The 27,057-nt window shown below is 31.3% G+C and overlaps 4 protein-coding genes across 4 annotated transcripts; 2 read left to right on the forward strand and 2 right to left on the reverse strand.

Annotated features, from left to right (window-relative positions):
• Nucleotides 1–1,005: 1,005 nt before the first annotated feature.
• On the reverse strand, nt 1,006–2,389 carry LOC104786983 (geranylgeranyl pyrophosphate synthase 11, chloroplastic-like). Its single transcript, XM_010512471.2, has 2 exons — nt 1,878–2,389; nt 1,006–1,811 (listed from the first exon to the last, which is right to left on the reverse strand). Exons 1-2 carry the CDS (start codon nt 2,367–2,369, stop codon nt 1,218–1,220), a joined length of 1,086 nt encoding a protein of 361 aa, XP_010510773.1. The 5' UTR covers nt 2,370–2,389; the 3' UTR covers nt 1,006–1,217.
• Nucleotides 2,390–14,269: 11,880 nt separating this feature from the next.
• Nucleotides 14,270–16,586, forward strand: LOC104786984 (N-carbamoylputrescine amidase). The gene is made up of 9 exons (XM_010512472.3): nt 14,270–14,612; nt 14,788–14,836; nt 14,939–15,030; nt 15,133–15,284; nt 15,362–15,408; nt 15,509–15,542; nt 15,632–15,798; nt 15,985–16,081; nt 16,196–16,586. The coding sequence occupies exons 1-9, from the start codon at nt 14,518–14,520 to the stop codon at nt 16,360–16,362; spliced, it is 900 nt and encodes a 299-aa protein (XP_010510774.1). The 5' UTR covers nt 14,270–14,517; the 3' UTR covers nt 16,363–16,586.
• On the reverse strand, nt 16,581–18,485 carry LOC104786985 (rho GTPase-activating protein 5-like). Its single transcript, XM_010512473.2, has 3 exons — nt 18,066–18,485; nt 17,195–17,666; nt 16,581–17,053 (listed from the first exon to the last, which is right to left on the reverse strand). Exons 1-3 carry the CDS (start codon nt 18,200–18,202, stop codon nt 16,724–16,726), a joined length of 939 nt encoding a protein of 312 aa, XP_010510775.2. The 5' UTR covers nt 18,203–18,485; the 3' UTR covers nt 16,581–16,723.
• Nucleotides 18,486–20,735: 2,250 nt separating this feature from the next.
• LOC104786986 (U-box domain-containing protein 45-like) lies at nt 20,736–25,983 on the forward strand. Its single transcript, XM_010512474.3, has 2 exons — nt 20,736–21,310; nt 24,963–25,983. Exons 1-2 carry the CDS (start codon nt 20,841–20,843, stop codon nt 25,822–25,824), a joined length of 1,332 nt encoding a protein of 443 aa, XP_010510776.1. The 5' UTR covers nt 20,736–20,840; the 3' UTR covers nt 25,825–25,983.
• The last annotated feature ends 1,074 nt before the right edge of the window (nt 25,984–27,057 follow it).

Consider the following 27,057-nt stretch of genomic DNA (forward strand, 5'->3'; position numbering starts at 1 on the left):
CATTGCACATCAATTTTTGTTTAATACAATCTTATTTAAATCAATTTGATTTGATATATTTTATATAAGTGTTGTTAAAATAGTAAAATAAGGATTTACTCCGTATTGAAGTACGTACCGTATTAATGATATTTTATTTTTTAGTATTATCAATTTAATCCTCTCATGTCATATAACCCGTCATATAATATAACTCGTTTGTGTTATTTTGAAAATTTAAGATGTTTAAATATTCATAATTTTACTTTTTATTAAGTTAAAATATATCAGTTATAAATTATAAGCTTCTTAAAATTACTACATTTAAATTTTAAAATTTACTACATTTAAAATTTAAAATAAAAAAGAGATGATAGGAGAATAAATTTTTTAAATCTGGAATAAATCTTCTCAATATCTATCTAAATTGTTTGGATATGAATATAGCATTTAATGGCATTAAATGATAAATGTTTCCAAAAACATATTTTTGAGCAAAAACTGCTGCAATTATACTAGTATGGATAAACATGGATAGCTCAAAGATCAAACAACTTATTTTGTTGACATAACTTATATACCATTAATGAGAAATTGCTTGAGCTATCAATTTTTTGTAAAAAAAAAGAGTACTGGTGAGATCTTTGAGCTATTCATGCGTATTGGTGTATTCATCAGTACTACATATCCTTGCAAAAGACATATATCGACCGTAAAATCTTGAGGCACCGCACAATAACTGGGTGTGGCACATTGATCAGTCGTCACGAATTCTTCCATGACTATCTTATAGTTATGTCAAGCCATCTTACTCAATTCTTCTTCTTTATAGTAATACAATGTTGCCACATCTCTTTCTGCTTCTTCTTCATGAATACCACACCATATAACAAAGAAATTTGAATAATTAATAGTACTCTTTAAGTCTTGATATATCATATTTTGTCATTTGTTACAATACCTCGAAGCTGGCTATGTCATATGCACACGTACGTTGAAGGAGACTAGTCATGCAAACAAAAAATATATAAAAAAGCACTCAACGCTTACAAAATTTTGGGTTTTGACTTTTGAGTTAAACCAATGTTCAATTGTTCATGGGCCTTCCCATGTAATCATATTTTTTTTTTAAAGAAACATATACAAATGACCACACCATAATTGGTTCATAAGAAACAACACGAGGAGAGAAATTTAACTAAACGGACTTGTTAGGACATTTAGATGCGCATTTATGATCAGTTGTGTCTTCCAGCAATGTAACTAGCAAGGGCCACCAGAGGAACCGCCTTATTCGGATCAAACCCTATAAGCTGTTCCTCTGCTTCTTTGCTTAATTTCTGCGCAAGTTCCCTCGATTTCTCCAAACCAATCAACCTCGGATATGTAAGTTTGCCAGCAATAACGTCATTTCCGGCGCTCTTACCCAGTTCATCAGTAGATTTTGTTACGTCAAGTATATCATCAACCACCTGAAACAACAGCCCAATACATCTCGCATACTTTCTTAGCTTTTCGATCTCTTCCTCTGTTCCACCTCCCAATATGGCTCCTACAACCACTGCTGCCTCCAACAAAGCGGCTGTTTTGTGAAGGTGGATGAACTCTAGACGCTCCAATCCCACATCGTCTGGATCCAACCCTTCGCTACATAAGTCGATCACTTGCCCAGCCACTAGCCCTTTTGTCCCTATGGCCTTTGCCAGCTCAATAACCGCACGGACCTTCCTCTTAGGGGAAACAACCAACGCACTTGACAAGGCCGTCATGTGCTCAAACGCTAAAGCAAATAGTGCATCACCCGCCAAAACCGCCATGTCTTCTCCAAATACCTTGTTTTAAATCATCCATACGTTAACGTCAATGGATGATTCAACTCTAACGATTTAACAACATACCTTGTGGTTGGTGAGCTTGCCTCGGCGGAGGTCAGCATTGTCCATGCAGGGAAGGTCATCATGAACGAGAGAGCTCGTGTGGATCATCTCGACCGCGCAAGCGGCTGACATGGCAGTAGCCTCATCGCCACCCACAAGCTCGCAGGCTGCAATGCAAAGTAGAGGCCTGACACGTTTTCCACCCGCTAGCAAAGAGTACCGCATCGCCTCTTGGATTGTGAGGGGTTTCGAAAGTGGTACGGAAACGTTGAGAGCGGCACTTACGAATTCAGCCTTACGAATCATATATGACTTAAAGTCAAAGGCAGAGTTGGGATCATTGCCGTTTCCCTCTAGTGGAGTCATGTGTTTGTCGCCTTGTGAGGTGAGAGCAGAAGAGAGGGATAAAACAGTGCGTTTTTGGAGATTGTTTACTGAGGATATGGAGTTGTATCTTCTTACGCTGGATTGGATGAAGAGGAAGGATGAGCTGAGATGAATAGAAGTAGTCATCGCTGATCCAATAGTAATTGTATTGGGCTTTTAAGAGGATGTGGAAGTCTTTTAATAGATAGATACTCTCTCTCTTTCTAATTAATAAAAATAAAAAGTTGTTTAAAAAAGATAGATTTTTTTTATTAGTTATAATTATAAATGATGATTTATAAGTTTTTAAAATTAGAATCTAATGTTATTGCCTTATAATTGTAACAAATTATATATCATTAATCTATATACTTATTTAAGCAACCCTTTAAACAAATAACCCTACTCCATATAAAATATTACACAAAATGCCACTGTATTTTAATACAAAATATAATAACAGAATCCTAATATTAATTTGTTGTAACCTGAAAATAATTATCCAAAAAATAGTAATTATTAATTTATTAGATGTGACAACCCGTCCCGTTGACCCCATTAGCCCACCGCTAGCTTGCCTCCATAGGCCCAAAGCTGGTCCTGCAGGGCATCGATCCTAACCCCTCACTGGGCAAATGAAATTATTCATCCAAATCCACAGTAGGTTATTGGTGCACCAAGCGTTCCTCGAACCCTGGTCCCCACCCTTTAACAATCTTCCCACAGGACAAGCTGTCAACAATTGAGCTGCAGACCAACTGGTGACAGCTTGTCCTGTGGGAAGGTTGTTAAAGGGTGGGGACCAGGGTTCGAGGAACGCCTGGTGCACCAATAACCTATTGTGGATTTGGATGAATAGTTCTATTTGCCCAGTGAGGAGTTAGGATCGATGCCCTGCAGGGCCAACTTCGGACCTGTGGGGGCAAGCTAGCAGTGGGCTAGTGGGGTCAACGGGACGGCTTGTCACATTAGATTACAAAAAATCATTAATAAAATAATTTCGAAATTATTTAATAAAATAATAATAAATTTTTTTCGAAATTATGTAATAAAATAATTAAACAGATTCTATTTATTGTTTCAGAAATCTTAGGAATAATAACAAACTATTTAGAAAATTATAAAACTTAAATTTATTTATAAAACTAAGATTAAGTATTTACATATCTAAAATCATTTAATAATAACAAATATATATTAAAATTAGGATACAACAATGTTTATATTTTTAAAATATATCTATATACTTATTTAAGCTATGTTGTTAAAAAATTAACCAGTTCTGATGTGACATATTACGAAAATGCTATTATATTTTAATTATTCTAATAACTAACAAAAGAAAAGTTTAGAATTGTTTACAAAATAATAAAATCTATTTATTGTTTCATAAATCTTAGGAAATAATAACAAACTATTTAATTGGCTAAAACTTAATTGTTTATACACAATATTCACTATATAAACAATACTAAGTGTATAATATTGATAATATACATAACCTAATTGTAATTTTTACCTATAAAATTAATATACAACATGTTATACCAATAACTTCAATTTGTAAATTTGGTATATTAAGATCTCTAAACACGATCACATCAATTTGTAATACCAAATCACGGGTCAATACATGTTTTGTTGGATTTTTTGGCTTTACCGAATGTATAATTAACGAATTTGGTATTACACCAAACCAAAATAGTAGTACCAACTACGGGTCAAAATCAGAGTATGACTTTAAGTAAATTAAATATATAATTTTATAAAATGTATAGAATTAATAAATTTTCTACTATTATTTTGTAACAAACAAATCCAAATTTACATAAATATTTCCTGACGCTGGTAACATTATTCTACAAAATATTAACGTGTATTTATGAGTCGGGTAATAAAATGGGTAATGACGGGTAACGAGACGCTCAAAAATTAAATTAATATCCGATACTTGATCATTATTCATGGATAATATAATTATTATATCCTTCACTCGACCCTAAAGCTGCGGGTACCTTTTTCGGGATGGATATAAACCGAAAAATGGGTCCAATACGGGTATCGGTAGTAGTTTCCAGACCTACCTATTAGTAGTTTAATGTGAATCAAAATTCACCATATAGTACTATATTATATAACATGTAAATGAATTATACTACATAAACATAATATTAACAAATGACAAAATAAAAAAAAATTTCCCGCGCTACCAATGCGGGTTATTATATAGTATTGATGTATTTATATTTATTGTCAACTTTTAATCTTTTTTTAAGTATAAATATATTTTTTTAAATATATTAGGGAATATATTGGATTTGGAAACATGATTCGGGTATATGTCTTCACTGCTATCAGAAAAGATATGGTGATAGTTTCTTTTTCAGAAAGCCAGAAACCAATACTTTTATGACATACTAGCAATTGATCCGCGCTACGCGCGGAGTTAGATTAAGGTGTATTTTGGATTTTTTGTGTATAATAATTTTTGGTTATGTAAATTCATCTTTATGTTTGTTTTTGTATTTGATTTGGGTGCTTATGTTGTTTGTTAGATATATTTTTTAAAAAAATAGGTTTTGCAGTAAGTATAATTTAGTGTGCTGTTTACTTTTCAAAATTTGAGATCATCTTTTGTGTTTTTTTAAATGTTTATTTAAATACTTATGATGAGAAGTTAATATTGTGTACTTAAAATTGTTGTTTTGCTGTAGTTGTTAGTTGTGATTAATTTATTATTATTTGTCATTTTGTCATTGTTTAGTATTTGGTATGTGCTTCGCGCGGGAGTTTAATTAGGGTGTGATGTGTGTTTTTTTGGTGGATATTTTTAATGTGTTTTGTTATTTTTCTCTTTATATCTTGGTTGCAATTATTTTGGTTTTGTTTTTCTTAAAAAATGGTGATTTTGACTTTCTTTCTTGCTTTTTTTTTTTGCATTAAGTACAATCTATTGTGTAGTTTTACATTTTTATTTTATATTAGTTATGTTTATTTTAAAATTTGGTTTTGTTTTTCAGTTATTTAAATTGCATATTTGTAGATTGTGATGTATAAGTTGATTTCTGGATGTAATTGTTTTTTTGCATTGTTTTTTTTTACCTGTTATTTGTTTGATTGCTTTTTTTTGTATTTTTCTATATGTGGTTGTACTTCCTTGTTTTTTTTTAGAGTACGTATTAAATGAAATGTATGAGAATGTTTGTCAATTTTTTTTGTGATTGTGTTACAAAGTTTGTAAGTTTGTAATTTTTAATAAGGTTTTTAATTTACTTACAATCGGGTGTTTTTATATATATATATATTAATTTGTGTTACATTGATTGGGCCCAAATATCTGTTTAAGCCTTTAAAAGTAGTGGTGTTCTGGGTCTTATTGATTTGAGGATGTATTTGTTCTTTTGGAAATTAGCCTGTGTCTCGTAGTTATGTTTTTTCTTCTTTGCCGTATATCGGTTGTTGAACAGAATGGTGTGTATCAATAACTCTCGTGTTATGCCGCGCTACGCGCGGATTTGTTTCACGTTTAGTTGCATCAAAACTATTGAGTTATAATAATGTAGTTTTGTTTTTATTTGTTGTTGATTGTTTTACATCTAATTTTTTGTTTCCATACATTTTGGGGGTTTTTTTTTTACATTTTTTGGGATTTTTTTTTGAGTTTGCCCTGTTTGTTTTTTGCATAATTATAACTTTTAAATATACGGAATCTCATGAATATTGCTTAGCGTAAAGGTAAAATATAATATCATATCGTTATAACATCTTTACCAAGCTTGCTTTACCCATCGAAGTAATTGTAACGTCCCATAAACAACCAATTCATGAATGTATCTATCTTATCCCACTTTTCATGATTATATGGTTAAACTGTTAAACCCAACTTGGAATGATAATCTATTTATTAATGTATGTCATTTATTCTTTTACAAACTCATTTGTTTCACACAATTAATGAGTTATCAGAGATTTTAATTTAGTCATGTGTAGTTGTGTATTATTATCTTTCCAAGTTTTATTAATTTATTTTCAAACACTTTTAAGTATAATTCTTTCGTCATTATTGATGATGCACTCTTTTTGAAATCTACTTTTTTCTACCTTCTATTGACTCACATATAACACATACTCCCTCCGTTTCAAAATATAGGATGTTTTGGAGAAATTGTTTGTTTCATAATATAGGATGCTTTCAAATTTCAATGCAACTTTTAGATTAGTTTAGTATTTTATATTATGCAGTATTGTTTCTGATTGGTTGAAGTTATTAAAAGTAAAGACTTCTTAATCTGCGTGCTTTGCTTAAAACATCCTATATTTTGAAACGGAGGGAGTATTAGACTGTAAAATGATTTTCAAGATAAATTATAACTATTTTTTTAATTACTATCTTTCAATACTTAAATTTGGATTAAAAGCATTTGATTCAATTTATGAAATATCAATTTTTTTTCTTCTTTTTGATCATGTTATAAAATAATATTTCACTTTTAATTTTATTTTTCCTGTTTAAAATCTTACAAAAAAAATTACAGAATTTTTTTTATCCTACCGTGATTTTAAATTTTACTTCCATTCTAAAACTCAATAATATATAATTACATTAAAAAATTATTCTCCCATAAATTTAAAATTTACTTTTATTCTAAAACTCAATAATACACAATTACATAATTTTTTTATTCTACCATAAATTTAAAATTTACTTCCATACTAAAACTCAATAATACATTTGAAATTTTAAATTATGATGAGTTTAATAGAAAATTCTAATTATATTATTACCGCTAATAAAAATTTATAGTATAGTTTTCTTATTTTAACATTTTATTTATTTTACATAATTTTATTTATTATTTAAACTTTCTATTTATTATAATTAACATAAATATGCACTAAATAAATATTTTAAATTTATAAGTAAAACAAAATATTGCTTAGGTGGATGTTTTTGTAGCTAGAAATGATGATATATAATTACAAGATCAATGAAGATTCTAGTCATAATTCTTGTCTTCTTGACCTAGGAAAATATTTTATTTGTCTCTTATAATTATGTGTCTTAACCATATGATGCAAATATATGTAAAAGAACTAAGCATAAACGATACTTGAAAGAAAGTTAGGTACGAATAGATAATAATATTATTCCAAATCAGTGTTTTACTTCATATATATATCGGGTAAATGCTCTATTCTTTTCTTTCTTTTTTACTTTTTTTTTTCTGGTTGAATAATAAAATTAGAGTCTCGTTAATCCCTATTTTGTTTGCTCCTTGCTTAATGCTTTTTCGAATTATGATCGAGGGGTAGATGTTCTCTATAGATAGAATATTTGATTTTGGAACAACATAATTAGCCATTACAAACGAAGCCGTTGCACTGGTGACGGAAGACATGAAAGGATGTGTGAAAGTTTAGAAGAGTGAAGAAATTAAAATTGAATGGTATGCATTATAACATCGGATGGTGAAACGACATGGATCGAGGATTAAGGAGGAGAGAAACGAGTGAAGGTGGACCGTCCTTCACACTATCGTCGCTAAGCTTTATCAGGTTGAATCAATATGATTTAGATATAGTGCTGGGTCTAGAGACTTTGGATCAAATAGTGTTGGGCCTACAGAATTTGGATGAAATCTAATGGATCAGTTTATCATTTTTGTAATTGTTTAAAGAGCTTATTAAAATCTGTAAGGCCCACAAAATTAAAGAAGAAGAAGCTGATGTGGCAGCACCATGAGTGAATAAAGTTAACTTTATATATATAGATTATAGTCACACACACACCTAAACGTTACATTCTAGACAAACATAAGAATTTTTGTTTGCTGAAAATCTCTGTATTTTTAAAATACTCTGTTTTTAGGGCATTTACATTGGTGATACCCACTTAATAAATGTCAAATGAATTTAATAGTTGTTTTTGCAAAATAATTAAATTATAGTTGTTTTTTAAAATTAAACCAATCAAAATGAGGCAGGTGGCAAATGGGTGTCAAAAGGATGTCTTAAATTGTCATATTGCAGAGTCACATTATCTCTCTTCTTTTTCTTTTTAGGGAAAAAGATAGTCAGCTACATCAACTATATCACAATACATGATCACACATGCGAACTTTTAAAATGTATACTCAACTACATGAAGTATATGTATTGCATGGCCACATATACCAACTATATGATGACATGTGCTCAACATCACGATCATTTTACTCCGGTACACCGTTCGTCGGAATTCGGTGTTGACCAATATTGACCGGCGTTGACCAATATTGACCAACAAAAATATTCAAATTTTTTATTTTTAATTTTAGAAACAAAAATAAGAAAATTCTTTTATTGAATTATCTAATGTGTTCAAAAATTAACAAAATGTTTATATTCATTATAAAATTATGTTTTGTATATGTTAATTATATTCATCCAGCCTTATAATAGTTAGTTTTTTTTATTGCAAAACTTAATAAAAGTGAAATAAAAAATCATTAATAATATTTTCAGATAATAAAACTTTTATTTTACCATGAGTATATAACTTCTTTGGAGTAATTCTAATGATTTTGACATGTATTGGTTTGGTTCTAAGTATTTTTTATTGTAGAAAATATTTTTGTGGTTGAGAATATTAAATAATATTATATATGTATTTAAATAAATTATGTAAGAAGTTGATGTTTATTAATTAATAATGTTAAAATAATAGGTTTTTTATTTGATTCACTACAACAAGATTTTTTGGTTTGAGTTTAAGTTTTAATATCTTATGAATTATTTTTATTTCAATTTAATTTAAGTTTTGAAATTGAAAAAAAGTAACTATTATAAAATTGAATGAGTGAAACATAACAATATATCTTTATATTAGATACAAATATATTTTTAATTATAAAATATCATAGACGATTCCTAAATAATTTAATTAAATTTCTTATTTTGGTTTCTTATTAGATGATTCCTAAAGAATTTTGTTATTTTTATTTCTAAATCTTTTTTTTTGAATTTTTTTGTTGGTCAACGTCGGTCAATATTAGTCAACACCGGATTTCGATGAACGGTGTACCGGAATAAAATTGTTGTGATGTTGAGCATATGTCATCATATAGTTGGTATATGTGACCATGCAATACATATACTTCATGTAGTTGAGTATACATTTCTAAAGTTGGCATGTGTGGTCATGTATTATGGTATAGTTGGTGTAGCTGACCAGTTTTCTTCCTTATACTGTATTTATCTAATTTTCTTGATGTCTCAGTTTACAAAATTCCAGGTGAGCATATGCATAAGACGACTTAAGAGATATAAAGACATTTCATCATCTCTTTTTTTTTTTTTTGATAATTCAAGAGTGATGTTAAAGGCTTCCCAGACCCAAAAACTAATCTCCTGGGGCCGGGGAAAACCATATTAAATTTTGAACCCCCGTGGCCAATGCTACTCGAACCCAGATGGTGGGACTTTTCTCCCTTTACCACTGGACCAAGGTGACTTAGGTTCATTTCATCAGCTCTTTACCATATCCATATGTATTATTTGATCCAATTGTTAAGACTGTGAGGAGATTATAGTATGTAGTCAAAACTAGTGATTGGTTTTTGACTAAATAAAATGTTTTCGGTTGGTTTTAGTTATATAAAATGTCTTCTTAAAAATTATCATTACATATTTGATTTTAATTGACTCTTTCGTTTCTACTTTCTACTAAAGAAAATATTATCGTCAAAAGCAAGCAAATTTTCACTTGAGTAGACTCAGGAATCAACCTAAATGCCACACCATTAACTTTTAACTGGAACACCTTCAACAACACCACACACCAAAAAGTCATAAACCAAAGTATGAAAACAAAGAAAAAAACCCAAATGAGGTTATTGAATCCTGAATAATACCTTGCTAAGAGCAAGAGCTACAACTTTAGAACCTTCTTTCCTCATACGAGGATCCATACTCTTCATCTGTCTAAGAAGCGTCTCCACACCAAAAAAATCAGAGACGAAAGTGATAGAGGCAATTAAAACATGACCCGAATTTTTTTGGGCAAACGAACCGAGATCAAAAGAGCAAGAAAAGAAGGTACTCAAGTTTATTAAATTCGGTATGAGGCACAAAAATTTAGTCAATCTTCTTGGATACTGTGAAATGGTGACGAAATATTAATTTTGTAGAAAAACTTTCTGAGGTCTTTGACTCGTTTAGAGCTGATGTTGTTCTTGCCGGGAACTATATGTTCTTTTTGTGTAGTTAGTACTTACTAAACATTTAGTTTTGTTTTAATATCACAATATTTTGGATCTTTTAATATTTAATTTTGTCATATTTAACATATGTTTTACTCATTTTTTTCTTATAATTTTCATAGTTTTGCTTAATTTTGATCAATTTTTTTTCTTTTGATTATTGTGCAAATTATTTCAAGGAGAAAAAGTCTAAGAAGTCTCTTTTCTGCAGGTATATACATCCATGTTGAATTTCTGTTTTATAATACTTGGAAAAAGAACTATTTGTTTGCCTTGTATATGACGTATGTTATTTACTTTTCGATGTCCAACTATTTTTTTAACATTATTGTTGCATTTTTATCAATCAACTGAAGCAAAGGATTAGAGCATAAAAAAATTAAGGCATTTTTTGTAAAAATTTTATAGAGTTTTTATATACATTTAAAGACTTTTACAAAAATGTGGACTTTAATATAAGTGCAAATCATAGTTTTTGAGATTAATTGTTGGTTTTGGTTTGATTTTTTCCCTTTTGAGGTTAATAGTTTGCTTTGTTAAACTATTAGATAAACCTTTTCATCAAATCTAATGCTTTGGCTTTGGTTTGTGTTAATAACATTTCAAAATATTAAACATAAAGTTTTATATACTATTTGGTTATAATTTTTTGGTAATATATAAAAGGGCATGTTTTTAAGTTCTGCGTAGGGCACTAGTAAATGCCGGACCGGCACTGCTTTTATATATACTAATTAGTTACTAACGAGGAGATAAATATAAAGAGAGTTCAAATGATATGACTATTTAAGTAGACACACTTATTAGAACAAAAAGATGGGATGAAAAAATATAAATAAAATATAGTGAAAAGACACAACTTTACAATGAACAAATACAATCATACAACCGTTTGATTTTTTTAAAAAATAAATAAAAACAAAAATTTTACAAAAAGGTACTACAGAAAATCACAATTGTTGTGTCTGCACTTGATTATATTTATACCTAATAACTCATATAAACTGCTTTTAAATAGAAGACATCTTTATTACCATATTGAAAAGTCAAATTCACAAACTCATTATATAATCAATCTAACTCTTGAAAAAAAACTCTAGGTATTTTCATTAAATTTTTATATTTTAAATTAACTAAAAGTTGTAAATTAGATTCATCATTCTAAAAATCTTTGTTAAATAAAAAATTGGAGGAATTTCTTTACTTTCAAAAGAAGGAATGCTAGAGAATAATTTAGAAAACTGTAAAAACCGTAGAGATTAAAATTTTATATTATTTTGTGTCATAACAAATAAATGAAAACAGTTCAAACAGACAAATATATATAAGTTTCAAAAGATATGAATATTCGAATAAACACAACTCTACAATGAACAATTGCAATTTTACAGAAAAACCATTACAATGAACAATCACAACTTTTTGTAAAACACAAAATTTAATTTTTTTACAGATTTTTTTTGGAAAATTATCCAAAAGGTACGATTGAAAAAACTTAATTTTTTTGTGGCATTTATTCGGGTTGCTATTATATATAGATTATTAAGATGGAGAATATTATATATTTGATATCATGGAAATTTAAATTATTTTATTTTAGACTGAGATCCATACTTTAGGTATTTCCTACAAAGATATGTGATTAATCAAGTCTAATTTTAAAGTGTAAATTATCAAATATAAAGTTTTTGTTATTTTTTTAGATATTTGATGTGCCACACATGTATGAAAATTTTGTATAACCATATATGTATGGAAGTATAAGCGATGTGAATTGTTTTTGCTATGAAATTTTTTAGTTCTTAGGAATATAGAACGAGATCAAGAAAATGTCTCTACCTTCAAATTAGTTGATTTAGGGTTTTAGTCTTCTTTGCTGGTTTTTACTTAGTTTTTCTTTTTATTGATTCTTTTTAAAATATTATTTTCATATTAATAAAGAGAAAATGGGTTTAGTCAATAGATTTTCAAAACATTATTACAAGATAAAAATAATTTTAAAATCTAAAACAAAAATATTAATTTTTAATCTAATTAAAATTAATATTTTCAGTATTTCTATTATAGTAATATTTTAGTGATGTTTCCTTTTTTAGATTTCACTTAGCTACACAAGCGCGCACATGATTTTACCTATTAAACCTGTAATGAGTTTAGTTTTTTTTTGTCTTTAATATGGTGACATTTGTGTAATATCTGACATTTTGTGTATTTCAAAATGTAATAATATAGATGAACAATTGATTTCGGTTTGATTTACGTTGTTCCAACCTTTTTCCAAACTTAAATTTTGGTTCACTTCAGAGATAAGTGTGTTTATTCCAAAACAAACGATTTTGTGGGTTAGAAGAACCCACATATATTAGACACTGTTCGAAAAAGCGTTCTAGGCGTCCGCCTCCGCCCCGTCTAGGCGCTAGGCGCTAGGCGCTATAGCACCGCCTAGACGACCGCTTTAACCGCCTAAAATTGTAGTATCATCATTTTAGTGTATTTTTAAAATTTTAATTGCACAAATTTAAAATATTTAAAGTTTACTTCTATAAACATAATTATAAATGTTTAATATGTTATATAAAATGAATTAAAATAATGTTTTTATTAATTTTTCTGTTTTTGATTTAATATTTTTATTATTTTTATATATATTTTGTATATAATATCAGATATATAATAGTTTATAATATAAACGCCTAAACCGCCTAAAACCGTCTAAATTCCGATTAGGCGTTCTAGGCGCTAGGCGTTGCATCACTGCCTAATTAACGCCTAGCGCTTTCTTGAACATTGATATTAGATATGCGCGCAACGCGACTTTGCTGAGAGTGGGCATGAAATGGAGTCTGATTGGCTAAAAAACTGTAAATAGTTGAGTAATAGCTCTGATGTTCCTCCTCTCTTTTTTTTTTCTGTTTTTTTTTTTGGATGTGAATGTTAAATATTTGATTTTTTTCTTTATGTTTAGCTAAGTGAAGAAACTAGTTGAGATTAGAATTTGGATTCCTTGACCAATCTATTCACATTTATGAATCTCTATTAAACTATTAGTATGAATTGTTCTAAAGAATGCATTTTTGATCTTTTTAAATTTTTAACTTCACTAAGAAACGGACCCAAAAGGCCAAAAGATGCTCTTGTCTTTGGTAATATCTTTATCATCTGTTGTCTTTATGTTGTGTTGTGAACTGACTATTGATTCAATCAAACCACTGTGGACTTGATGTATTTGTGCTCTCTCTCTCGACTGTTGACAGTTACTTTAACCTGATGTTTGTATATCTCTAGTTTTTTTTTTTTTTTGAAAAAGTATATATATCTCTAGTTTACTTATTGATCTATAGAATGTTTGATATAGACTAAGGATTCCAATGGCATTCATGAGGAAGAAGGACTAGAACCAATGGTAGAACGGCCAGAGTGTGGGAGAGGAAGAGTTTGTCTCAAAGTGCTTGAGAGCGACTAAGGGAGAAAGAGAAAGAGAACCTCTGTTTTGGGAAAGAGGCTTTCATCATTTCATATAAACCTAACTTATGTCGTTTTACGTTACGTTTTACAAAATCAAATGAAAATATATATTGGGAACAAATTAAGCTTTTGTAGAAACAACACTTAGATATGTGAAAGAAGGAAGAAATAATCAAATTGAAAGCTACGTCTTAATTAAATCTCAGGCTCAGCTAATGTAAATTAAACCTAGTATGAGTCTCAAGAAGCGTAAATTAAACCTAATATGAGTCTCAAGAAGCAGTAGTACTATGAAGATCAATACTTGATGAAAAGAGAATCCCATGACTTGGACAACCTTTTAAACAACGAACGATGCGTATTGTTGCGTCTCATTGTCAACTACACTATTGAAGCATGTAAACACTAAATCAATATTTCTGAACTGAATTTGGCGTTTGCGTTTGCGTTTGTTGACCCTTGATTCGATTTCTGAAAAGAGAAATGTTCTCTTCTTCTTTATCCTTTTTTTTTTTTCTTCTCTCTGCTAGTCACAGTCAAATTAAGCTACCTTATTCGATTTTGACTTTTGAGGTAGAGAGAGAGAGACCATGGAAATGGAAGGAAGAAGACGAGAAGTGGTTGTTTCATCTCTGCAATTCGCTTGCTCCGACGATATCTCCACCAATGTCGCCACCGCTGAGCGGTTCGTCTCCCTCTCTCTCTCTCTCTCTCTCTCTCTCTCTCTCTCTCTCTCTCTCTCATCTTCCTGTTCGTAATTTAGGGATGTTTTCAAATTTGGATCTCTGATATAGGAAGGTTCCTCCGTTTGAATTTCGATTTCGGTATCTGAGAATTGAATTGTTTTACATTTTGTGCAGGTTGGTCAGGGAAGCTCACGCTAAAGGAGCAAACATCGTTCTTATTCAGGTCATTCTTTGTTCTTATAGTGCTATGTTGTTGGACAACATTGATTTGATTTGATTTTCCAATAGTTTAGTTTCTTATATTTTATGGATATCACTTTTTCAGGAACTTTTTGAGGGATATTACTTCTGTCAAGCGCAAAGAGAGGACTTCTTTCAGCGATCCAAGCCTTACAAGAACCATCCAACCATTGCCAGGTTGTGATCGGTTCTTCGATTTGTCTACTGCAGTAAAAGTGGAATCTCGTTGTATTTGGTGTTTTAATGGTTGGATAGTTTTTTTTTTTTTTTTTGACACAGGATGCAGAATCTGGCAAAGGAATTGGGTGTAGTGATACCTGTTAGCTTCTTTGAGGAGGCAAACAATGCACATTACAATTCAATAGCCATTATTGATGCTGATGGTACTGACTTGGGAATTTATAGGAAGTCACATATTCCTGATGGACCTGGTGAGTTATGTTTTGAGCTGGAATTAGCTTGAGTTCTTACTACCTTTTTTGTTGCTGAGACCTCTTCTTGTCTTCAGGTTATCAAGAGAAGTTTTATTTCAATCCTGGTGACACTGGCTTTAAGGTAGTTATGACAATAATAATCTCCAATTAAAACATATTTCTTCTCTGTCATGTTATATATGGTTCACAAGTTTGATCTCTTCCCCCTTTGGTGTGAATAGGTTTTCCAGACAAAGTTTGCAAAAATTGGAGTGGGTAAGATGTTTTATGCAGAACTCTGTTTCTTATGTCCTTTCCTTTGTTACTTCGTGTTAACTGAAGTTTTAATGAAATGTCTTGTTCAGCTATATGCTGGGATCAGTGGTTTCCTGAGGCAGCTCGAGCTATGGTTCTACAGGGTGCTGAAATACTGTTTTATCCCACTGCTATTGGTTCTGAACCTCAAGACCAGGGATTGGATTCACGTGATCATTGGAGGAGAGTTATGCAAGGGCATGCTGGAGCTAATGTGGTAAGCTATTATTAGGTTATAACTCTTCAATTTTTATAGTGACATGAGCAATAAGATTACATGTTCCTAGTTTGTTCCTCTTTTTTTCTTCTGATTCTAATTTGCCAAAATGTGCTTCAATTGTTAATTAACCGTTTTTTCTGTAATGGTTTTTGCTAATGAGTGAGGCTATACTTTGGGTTTCAGGTACCTCTTGTAGCTTCGAACCGCATAGGGAAGGAAACAATTGAAACAGAGCATGGACCCAGTCAGATCACTTTCTATGGAACTTCTTTCATTGCCGGTAACGATTTATAACTGATTCAGATTATATCAGTAATTTTGAAGTTTAGATGCAAATTTAACAATAAGCATTTTCTTAAATTTTTTTACCTATATTGTTGTTACAATATGACAGGACCAACAGGTGAAATAGTGGCTGAGGCAGATGATAAATCGGAAGCCGTTCTCGTGGCACAGTTTGATCTTGAGAAGATCAAGTCGAAAAGGCAAAGCTGGGGAGTGTTCCGTGACCGTCGTCCAGATCTGTACAAGGTGCTTCTTACTATGGATGGTAATATCTAAATCTTTTGCTGTTGGAACCTTCGAACTTTTGTTTAAGATAGCACTGGGGAAATCCATTGACAACCATTACTGGCTTAATCTTAAAGGGTAAGCCCAAAAATAAAAGACCAGAATATGTGGTTAAATACATCTCAAATTTTGCTGTGGCTCTTTCATCTTTCTAGGCTGTCATTTTTGCTTTCCAAAACTATTTGATGAAAAAAATGGATACGTTTTCATGTAAACACAAATGCATAAGTTGTATTTGGAACAATTAGCCTAAGTTACCTGCACCTTCGATAACGAAGAAAATAACACAAGAAGAGAATTCAATCAAAACACACAATACTGCTAATGACCTTTCCAACTTCAACACCTGTATTCATGTTTCCTGTTTCTTTTGGTCATTAGTATTCACTTCAGTTGATGGTATGTGTTCATCAGCAAGCAATGTTTTTATCCCGGATTCTTCAATTGTCTCGTCTTCCTTGTCCTTTTCATCAATATCTTCATCTTCGTCTTCTTCAAAAATATACATTTCTTCTTCTTGATTATATTCTTCCACATCACCATCTTGAGCCTCACTTATGTTATCACAAGGGTCGACATGGGAAGATGCAATTTTCCTCTCTCTGAGTGTTTTGTCTATGAGGATTCTCAGCAAGTTCATCACTTGCACAGCATACATTAATGCTGTTAAAGGATCTGCCATCTGCAATAAAACCAAACAGACCCAGTTTGTGGATCAGAGGCTAAAAGTAGCATTGATGCATTTTGGTATAAGCAGTAAGATTGAACTCCCATTATTTTCTTAAGATCAATGTGAGTAGAGAAAATAGGAATGCAAAGTGACCTGGGACATGTTGGGTGCGAATACTAAAGCAAGGTTACGTGAGGTCATCTTGTTAACATCTTCGAACTCCACAAAATCAGCCATCAGATTGATTGCCCAATTCAAAAGAGAAGCTTCCGTTTGCGGCAAGAGTCTCACAACCTTCACAAAATCCTCCTCTGACTCACACTGCATCACTTGTTGAGATGGCAGAGGATCAAGTACCCCTCTCGGTAATTCTCTGAACCATGCCTTTATAAGTCCGGCGAGACAGTGGATATCAATACGTTCTGGTAGGACTCCTTTGTTTAACTCTTCTCTAATAAACTCTTCCTCACTGTTATCTCCTGTGATTCTGAAAATTCCTTCCACCTGCAAACCTCCTTGATCGTATAGCCGGCTTTGTAATAGCGTGAGTATAGTTGGAACACAATTCCCTCTCGAGTCGTATGATAACTGCATTGACTCTGTAGAAACCCCAAACACTGTTGCACTGCAAACCCGCAAATAGATAAACAAATCATGAAACAAGAACATCACTTGGAAATGGATTTCCATCACATTGTTCTCAAAGATTCATGATCAGGTCTCTTAGACTACATTAGATTACATTACATTTATATAGTAAATGTGAAATGGATTTAAGACACATTTTTAATCCTTTTCAGGCCATGATAATGACTGGGTCAATTCTTGTCCCTGTATATTGTGATAGAAATCTAACTGTTTCAAACGTCAAAACGAACATTACATTTTCTCTTGCGTTTGACATGTTATATATGGTTAAATCTTCGGTAAATTTTAAATGCAAAGACATGAATCAAAAATGATAATGTCATAGATTTGAACATAATTCACGGTTTACATTAGAATGAAGAAGAAGAAGCTGAACCTTGCACTAGGCGGCTTCTTGGGCACGTCGGGCTCGAATTCAGAAGGAAGACCGAGAAAACCATCGAAGCGATCGTATGTTACGTGAGCCACGTGACAGATATTGGTTGGGCGACCAATGTCCATTTCCTCCGCCATTATATCTCTGGAGAAGCAACGGGATAGCTCGAAGACGACTCGACCAACTGACGCGGAGCTGCCGAACCGCGAGAGTTCGGGCTTGCCGCGTCTTCTTACTCGCGCTATCTCTCCTTCAAAGCCACGTTAAAAAAAATTGTGCGCACGGTTTCTTGTTGTTCTTCTTCTATGATTGGGGTTTTTACTTGGCAATGTCAATGCGCCATAAGCAAGGGTGATATTGGAATGTGATTGTCATGGCCAGCGACGAAACGGGCTTACACGTACACAAAATGTTGCGGACAGATTGAAGTGGCGGTCAAGAGAAATGGTTAAGAGTAAGGTAGAACGTGGGAATCACTACTTTGAAAGACTACTTAATATGTCTATATTTTTTCTTCTTCTTATAATACGATACAAACAACACTGTTCTAAACCACGATTGGGAAGTTTATGTGTGGACTAGAATTAGATCTTTATTTGATTTACAATAATATATAAGTACATATGTATGCAGTTTGTTTCTTCAAAATTTCGAAGACATTTTTAATCGCATGAAATTTCTTATACGAAAATTCTCATCTAAACATTGAATCGTATCACATTGCCTCCTTGGCTTAAACTACTTAGCCATCCATCATCCTATTATGGCTAAGTTTCTCGTTGCATTCCCGTGATCATAACTTAATTTATGATATTTTAATTGATCATGACTCGTTCTCCGATCATTCACTTGATCTGAACAAGTCGTTCAGTCATTTCTTTGGACTTCTTTAGAGTGGAGATCCACATTAATATGATTCAATCATCCATTTCCTAGGACCTAGGCTATCTGACCATTCCAAAGTCCATTCAGATTAAGTGGATAAACTAGATTTTTTGGTCCATTCATGATCTAGTCCATAGTTGATTTATAACTCGACTCCCAAACCAACATGTATTTAAAAAGCCACAAAGATGTTAGATCAGTCCAAGCCAATTAAGTCTGTTCCTCGTGGCCAAAACCATTTTAATGGTAATCTTTGGCAATTTCAAAAATATAAAAATGGAAATTTCAGAATCATATTTTAGTTAATGAGGTTTTTGAATGTGGTATTCTAAACAAGTATGTGTGGCCATCTTTGGTCGTACCGAGGTTAAGTTGGATCTGACACGCATGAACGTGTTAATTAATGAAACAAGAGAAATTAAGAAGAGAGTAGTATTAGTTTTAGTGTTTCAATGATATTTGCTGTAACCTGAGGGGTGAGATTTAGAAGAGACAAAACTGTACTTGTGCATGTGCACTATGCTGCCTCCTCGCTTGTCCCCTTCTTCTCCTCCACAATATTCCTTCTTTGCTTAATTTAATCCTATATAATTAGTGATCATTTAAATTAGATGATAATTCATTGTTACACCCATTTTATATATATCTGGATCTATTCTCTGGTACTCTCTTTTCAAATGACCACGAGGGCCAATGAAAGGTGGTTTCTTTTAATTCATTTTCTTGGAATCTTTCGTTGAAAACTAGAATTCTTTACAACATTTTAAAGTGGTAGATGCGTTAGTCAGACGATGATCAAATGTCGTGCATCTATAACATATAGTCGACACATAATCGACTGTAAACATATTAGTATATAATCAAATTAAATAGTATACACACTTACATTTATATTAATTTAAAATGAAATTACATTTAACTATACTAGCTTTGTTTCTAAAAGCAATAAATATTTTTGAAAGAAAATTAAAATAAATATAACAGTAAATTTGAAAACTAGTTCATATATCATGGTTTTTGGCTCTACAAATTTATCGCATTTTCACCCATAATCAAGTGTATAAAGTATGTAATCGATATTTACTAACGAGTTTCAGATGGAATTAGGTTAAATTAAAAAATAATTTTCACAAAACACACTTTTGGGTTTGTAGTATATATGCAACGGTTAATAACGTTACACTTAATTTAGGATATCTCATACTCTTTCTGTTATAAATTAAGCGTCATTAAAGATTTAGATGCACATATTGAAAAACAAATAAAATTTTCCATTTTATCCTTCATTAATATATTATGAAAATATCATCATTGGTCATACATTAAATAAGTGAAGATAAAACTTTTCTAAAATATTTATTATAAATATGAAACATTATTTATTTGAAATCAAAATTTAGGTTATAAAACGACATTTTATTTAAATTGAAAGGAGTATAATTAACAATTGGACATCAGTTTAGACTATCGAGTAAAATATATTTGACGTGTTACCAACGAACTCTCATCGGTAAAGCAGTTGGAAATTACCGACTCTTCTTTGATGGATAATAGTCACTGACTACCAATTTACTATAATGGGTTTCATCAGGATGTTGTTAAACTTAAACTACGTTTCGATTATTATTGTTATTATTTTTTTGTGGTGACTGAAAAGAGAAAAATTACATCATTTTTTTAGGACACGTAAAGTATAATAGTAAAACATTATTAGTTATGCAATACAAAACTTACATCCATTTCTTTTCTTTACAATAATACTTTTCCAAAAATCTTACCGGCATTAGGCATATACCCTATTGGCCCAAATACCTAAAAGTAGGACAAATATCAATATGTAGATATATATATGACGAGCGAAGTCCACTAAAAGAAACAGAACATCTCATCATGTCTTCCTCTCGAACACAACCCTCTTCTTCTTCCAGTACTTCTTCTTCAGTATGGCAACTCCAATACATGAAGGTACACTTCTTCACCAAGATTCGTTGCCTTTTGAAATCCAAAGCATCCACCCGCAAACGGAACGTTCAAGCCTCACCTGAAAAATCAAGAAACCATCAAGATTCAGAGAAGGTGGCGGCGCTACCGGAAGCAGTAGTATTTAAGCAACCAGAAGATGAGAATGAGGAGGTTGTGTTGCAGAAAACGGTGAAGAAGCTTCACTTCGGAAGCTGGGAAGAGAAGGAGAAAGCTGCCATCGAGATCGAGAAACTTGCCCGAGAAGACAGGAAGAATCGGAAGCTGATGGCTGAGCTCGGTGTTATTCAGGTTCTTGTTTCTATGGTGGCTTCTAATGTCTCCGGCCATCAGAGAGCTGCCGTCAATGCTCTTATTCAGCTTTCTCATGGAACCTACACGTAAGTTCTTTTAATTTTTTCAATTTGGAATTTTACTAATTTAATCAAATTATTACCTTTGATGCATGTGTATATATATTGTCAATATGCGTCTAATTTAGGAGAATTAAATACAGTATATGTTAAATGTTAAAGAATTTTTAGTATTATTGTTTAGTCTTGGTTTTTGTTTGATGTGTATGTATGGTACTTGTCAAATTATACCTTCTTGTGTCTTGCTTTACAATCATTTAGATTAGACTTGCATTTGATTTTTAATCAACTTGCATTTTTAGCTTTATCCAATGGTGACTGGATTATTGGACTTAGGTTTATACTTTATACCAAATTATATATTGGATTCACCTTTTTTTTTTTGGATTAATGTCCTTGGCTATATGTGAATTTTCGAAGATGATTAATATTAGAGGTTAGTGGTGGTTACAACTTCCAATATATCATATTTAAATCAGGAAACTATTAAGAAACATAAATATTTCGAAAATATATAATGAAGTTTTCGAATATCGAAGAACATAAGGTCATAAGTCATCATAGGTTGACAAAATTTATCAACTAGAGTGATTTTATACCCGAAACTAATTCTTTTGACTAAAGTTGATGTTATGCCTAATTTTCTTCATTCACTAAAAGTTCAATTTCTTTTTGTCAACAATTCTTTCTTTTGGTTTTTTTGTTTTTCTTGTTTGGTCATAGTTTTGATTTTGAAACTAATGCGATCGATAATTATAACCAAAAATAGTGGATCCTATACCGTAGCGTCTAAATTTGCCTTTATGAAGTACGCACGACGTTTCCCTCACGTGCCTTTCTTTCTCTCTCTGATTTAATTTGGTCAATATTGAGTGTTACATAAAGGTAACACTATCACCTTATGGCTTATACACATACAGATGTAGGTACCAATACAATAAAACTAGAATGTGTTGCTCTCCTTAACTGACAACTCAGCATTTTAGGCTCTTCTCAGCTTGACATCTCAGAAAAATTGTTAGCCAATAGAAACATTTCAAATAATACAACTCAACATGTCTTAACCTATAATAAGTCTTGTTTTTTCCATGTCATATTTTCTCCTAAATTTGATCTTATTTTGTTGGGCTTAGTTTTAAAAATAAGTGGGCTTAAAGTTTTTAAAACAAATGATCTTATTATAAGCTATTTCTTAGAATAATGGATACGTGCATCTAAATTTATGAAATACTGTATGACATTTATGTTTTGGTTTCTTCTATTCAATGATCATTTATGTTTGACTTAGACGACTATTAGCCCATTTATGTTTGTAAACTCCTCTACCCATTTATGTTTGTCAATTATTAATAGAATTTTTTTTTTAAATGAAGCACCGGGCATATTGTTTTGCCACGTGAAATAAACATCGCCTAAATGAAACTAAACCAAATTGACCGTAATATATAAACCGAACTGGTTTAAACTTTGTTTCATCGAGAACTTTCTTCAGTAGACACCAGTAGTATTTATGATTGACGACTGATTTCAGTATATATAACCAGAATGAGTTTTACTTTTACATTATGTAACAAATTTTTGCAGATAAAATTAATGTTATGAGTAAAGTTATTTTCGAGGATCTAAAATTTGTTTGTGTAATAAAAAAAATATATAATACGTAAGAAATATATGTTTAGATCAAACTACTATGTATCAACTAAATATATAGTCTGCTTTTTCTTTAATCTATGCAAGATTTTTTTTTTGTTATTTTTTTGTGTAAGAATATGTTTCACCCGTTAAATATTATACCATTGGTATTAAGTAAGTCAATTGCCTATAATAATAATTATTTAGAAAAAATTAAATATGTGAATAGTAATCAGTTTTTTTAATAGGTGAAAAAATTAGAGTTTTGAAAATGTTTTAGATCTAATAATATTATATTTTAATAATTAAGTATGTTATAAAAATGATTAAAATAAATTTTAAAATTGAAATGTTTGTTTTTTAATTAATAGAAAATAAATATTCCTTAATCATTCAATAACAATTATGTGTAAATATTCATAAAAATGAGGGCAATAAATTCATTGACATTAACCCATCATCATATCAAAAGCCCAATCATAAACCCCAAAAAGGAGATGTCAATGACAAAAGAATGTTTTGATGGATTTCTTTTTTGATTAAAAACATTCAATAAAGTTTCATATCCGAAAAAAAAAATGGTTACAATTTTGAACACAAGTTTAACTCATATGAGTTAATTTTTCTAAAACAAGAAAAACATTTTTTCATTATATGTTTAATAATTAATTAACTAATCTCATAAACATGTAAGGAAGTAGAGTTGATATAATTAACACAATCAAACATTTTTTTTAAAACAAAAAGTTCTTAAAAATCTCCTCCGTGTTGATAAAAACATGAAATATTAAATGCCAAAATTGATTAAATAAAACAAAACAACTAACAATAATAATGGTCCTCCAATACATCCTAATACAAGAAAAGAATTGATTTTATTTTTAATTTACAATTTCATTACAATAATAAAACTAGAAATACATAATAACAAAAACCTAAAACCAAAATATTACCAATGAACATTGTCAAAACTATATTAATAATGATTTTTGAATTACAAACACATATAAAATTATTCAAAAATAATAAAAATAAAAATAAAATATAAATAATCCCGCGGCGTAGCGCGGATACTATCCTAGTAATAATTAAATTTAGATATTGTGCATGTGTGTACAACATCACTAGCTCTAAAACTCTAAAAGTGACTTTTCTTTTTCTTATAGTTTATCTGCAAATCATTTTCGTGTCAAACTTTAGTATCTGAAAAAATACATTATACATGTACCTATATAACTTAGAAAAAAATACAAAGAATATAGACATTAATTAGAAGAGTTTGGAAAGCTTTGGTGGCAATCCACCACTAAGAAATGGATGACTATCTATTGGTCAGTATTGCAATATACAGTATTCATCAGTATTTCTTAATACTAATAAACAAACAATAAATGTGACATTATAGTCTAATAATGAATGTTAAAATAAAAATTTAAGGAATATTATTTCCGAGTGCGTCGGAACTCGGAAGAGTCGAGAGACAAATCACGTTAGTTGACAGCCCATTAGTATATGTATTATCTCTAATTGGCCATTAATTTTTCTGACCATTCATCTATTAGAAAAGTTGAAGATCATATTCCACTAACTTCTGCCTAATCTATATGTGTCTAACTAACTCATACATATAATATACATATTGTTATGTTTATATAATACGAGATCTATAACAAAAACTAGAGAAGTTAGCAAAAAGTTGAAACGGTGGAAAGTAAAAGTCACTTGTACTTGAACTGAAATTGATTAAAATGTACTTGTTAAGAAAACTTTTATAACTTAATCAATGTTACTTGAGTTTCTCAATACTTTATTTCTTCTTGCTTCACAAATGATTATCACACTTCTTTTAGAAATTACAAGAGGTGTAAGAGAATACTTTTGCATTAATCGATTTAAAAGTTTGATTGTTCTTTTTATATGATGTTGCAGAGAAGATTTAACTGGAGAAATTAGAAGAATTTTTTGATACTTCCGTTTAACAAATGAACCTTGATTAAAAATCACAATATAAAAGTCTGAGCATCTTATTTTTCTACTTTTACTTCAGGAACAAGGCACTGATGGTGAGCGCCGGAATATGCTCAAAGCTACCCAATGACGTTGAAGTTCTCGACCAATCAACAAGACATGGCTTCGCGGAGCTTCTGCTTTCACTTTCGTCTCTAACAATCACACAATTACCAGTAGCTTCATCAAAGATTCTACCGTTTTTAATGGACACAATGAACTCAAATTCAACAGACATGAAGACCAAAGAGATATGTCTAGCCACCATAAACAATCTCTGTCTCGTGTTGGAAAACGCAGGGCCATTGGTCTTGAGCGGGGCAGTGCAGACACTCCTAAGCCTAATGTCAGCTAAAGACTTGTCAGAGAAGGCACTAGCGAGTTTAGGGCAATTGGTAGTGACTCAAATGGGTAAAAAGGCAATGGAGGATTGTTTGGCTGTGCCCAAAGATTTGATAGAGATTTTAACATGGGAAGATAAACCAAAATGCCAAGAATACTCGGCGTATATCTTGATGGTATTAGCTCATCAGAGTTGGAGCCAGCGGGAGAAAATGGCCAAGTCAGGTATTGTGCCGGTTCTTCTTGAAGTGAGCTTACTTGGGAGTCCTTTGGTTCAAAAGAGGGCGGTGAAACTTTTGCAGTGGTTTAAGGATGAGAGAAATGTACGGGTGGGTCCTCATTCGGGTCCACAAACAGGTTGGGCGAGTCCTGGGATGGGATCTCCAATGAGTCCGAGGTCAGGAGAAGAAGGTAAGAAGATGATGAAGAATCTTGTGAAACAGAGTTTGTACAAGAACATGGAGATGATAACTCGACGTGGGAATGTTGATATGGAGAGTGAATGTTGTAGGCTTAAGTCTTTGATCATCAGCACAAGCTCTAAAAGCTTGACTTATTGATCTTTATTTTGTGTTTTCATATTGCTATATAAAGTGGTTAGGGAGTGTCTTGCTCTAGCTAAACACAGATTTACTTATACAAGGGGAATTAAAAAGGGAGAAGAGAGAAGTGCAAATGACAAAATATGAAACGCTTTTAGAGATCCATTGGAGACGAGACATCACCTTTTCTTCTCTTGTCATTATTCAGCTGAAATCTGGAAAAGGCTAGTGCATGGTCTGCTACAAACACGATTCATTTCTCTTTGGGATCAACTTTTGCTTCTCATCGTGGACAAAAAGTTAACCTCGACAAATCCTGTTTTTACGAAAATATTTTTTTTAAGCTACCACTCATTACCTTTGGTGAGAGAGGAACTCGCGACGTCATGGAGAAATCTCTACTGCCCCGACAACTCTCATCAAACTCATCAGATAAACATGTTCGAAATAGAATTTCTTCAATCAAGGATCGCAGATTGGATGGTTCATTTCAGTATAAATTGATTCGCCTCTAGAAGTATAAATAGTTAGATTTGTTTACGAACTTTCATATCTAAGTTGCACTCGATGTAAAAGCTTTTTATTGTTTAAATAAATTTTACATTTGTTTAAAAAAAATATAGTGCATGATTGTGCCTTTGTAGTAGAGTTTGCAATGGAATTCAAGACGGTATGCCTTGGTTTTCTTGAATCAAACGTGAGAAAACCACAAGTCTTTATAATTTCTACTTATAACAACAAAAACAGAGAACTCATAATTCCTAAAGGTATGCAAATTAACAAAGCGGGAATTAAAAATCAATCAAAAGAAAATACAACCTTATTTTAATATCAAGACTCGAGAGAAAGAATTAGCAAAATAAAACTCTTGCGAGAGTAAGGCCACTTGCCTTAGGGAGTTACTTCAACCAATTACACCACTAACATTATCTACATAACAATAACATTGCAACTTGTAAATTATAAGAGAGTAGAGCCACTTGATAACATCAGTTATTGCATTATGGAGTTACATGATGCGACTTGAATAACCAAAAAGAAAAAAAAGGATTTTAGATATATTACTATGAAATTTCGGTTATCAAAAACACTCAATTTTCACATTTTACATTGGACGCAATTACGAAATGTTGATGTTTACTTGTTCTCATTGTCAAGCAAGACCAAAAGAGAAAGCCTCGTTGACCCCCTCAAAAGAAAAAGAAAGGAAAGAAAGAATAAACAAAAAAGTTCTCTTTCATTCATTGGCTA

Source organism: Camelina sativa, chromosome 5, assembly GCF_030686135.1.
Source record: "Camelina sativa cultivar CO46 ecotype springtype chromosome 5, ASM3068613v1".
Taxonomy (NCBI): Eukaryota; Viridiplantae; Streptophyta; class Magnoliopsida; order Brassicales; family Brassicaceae; genus Camelina; species Camelina sativa.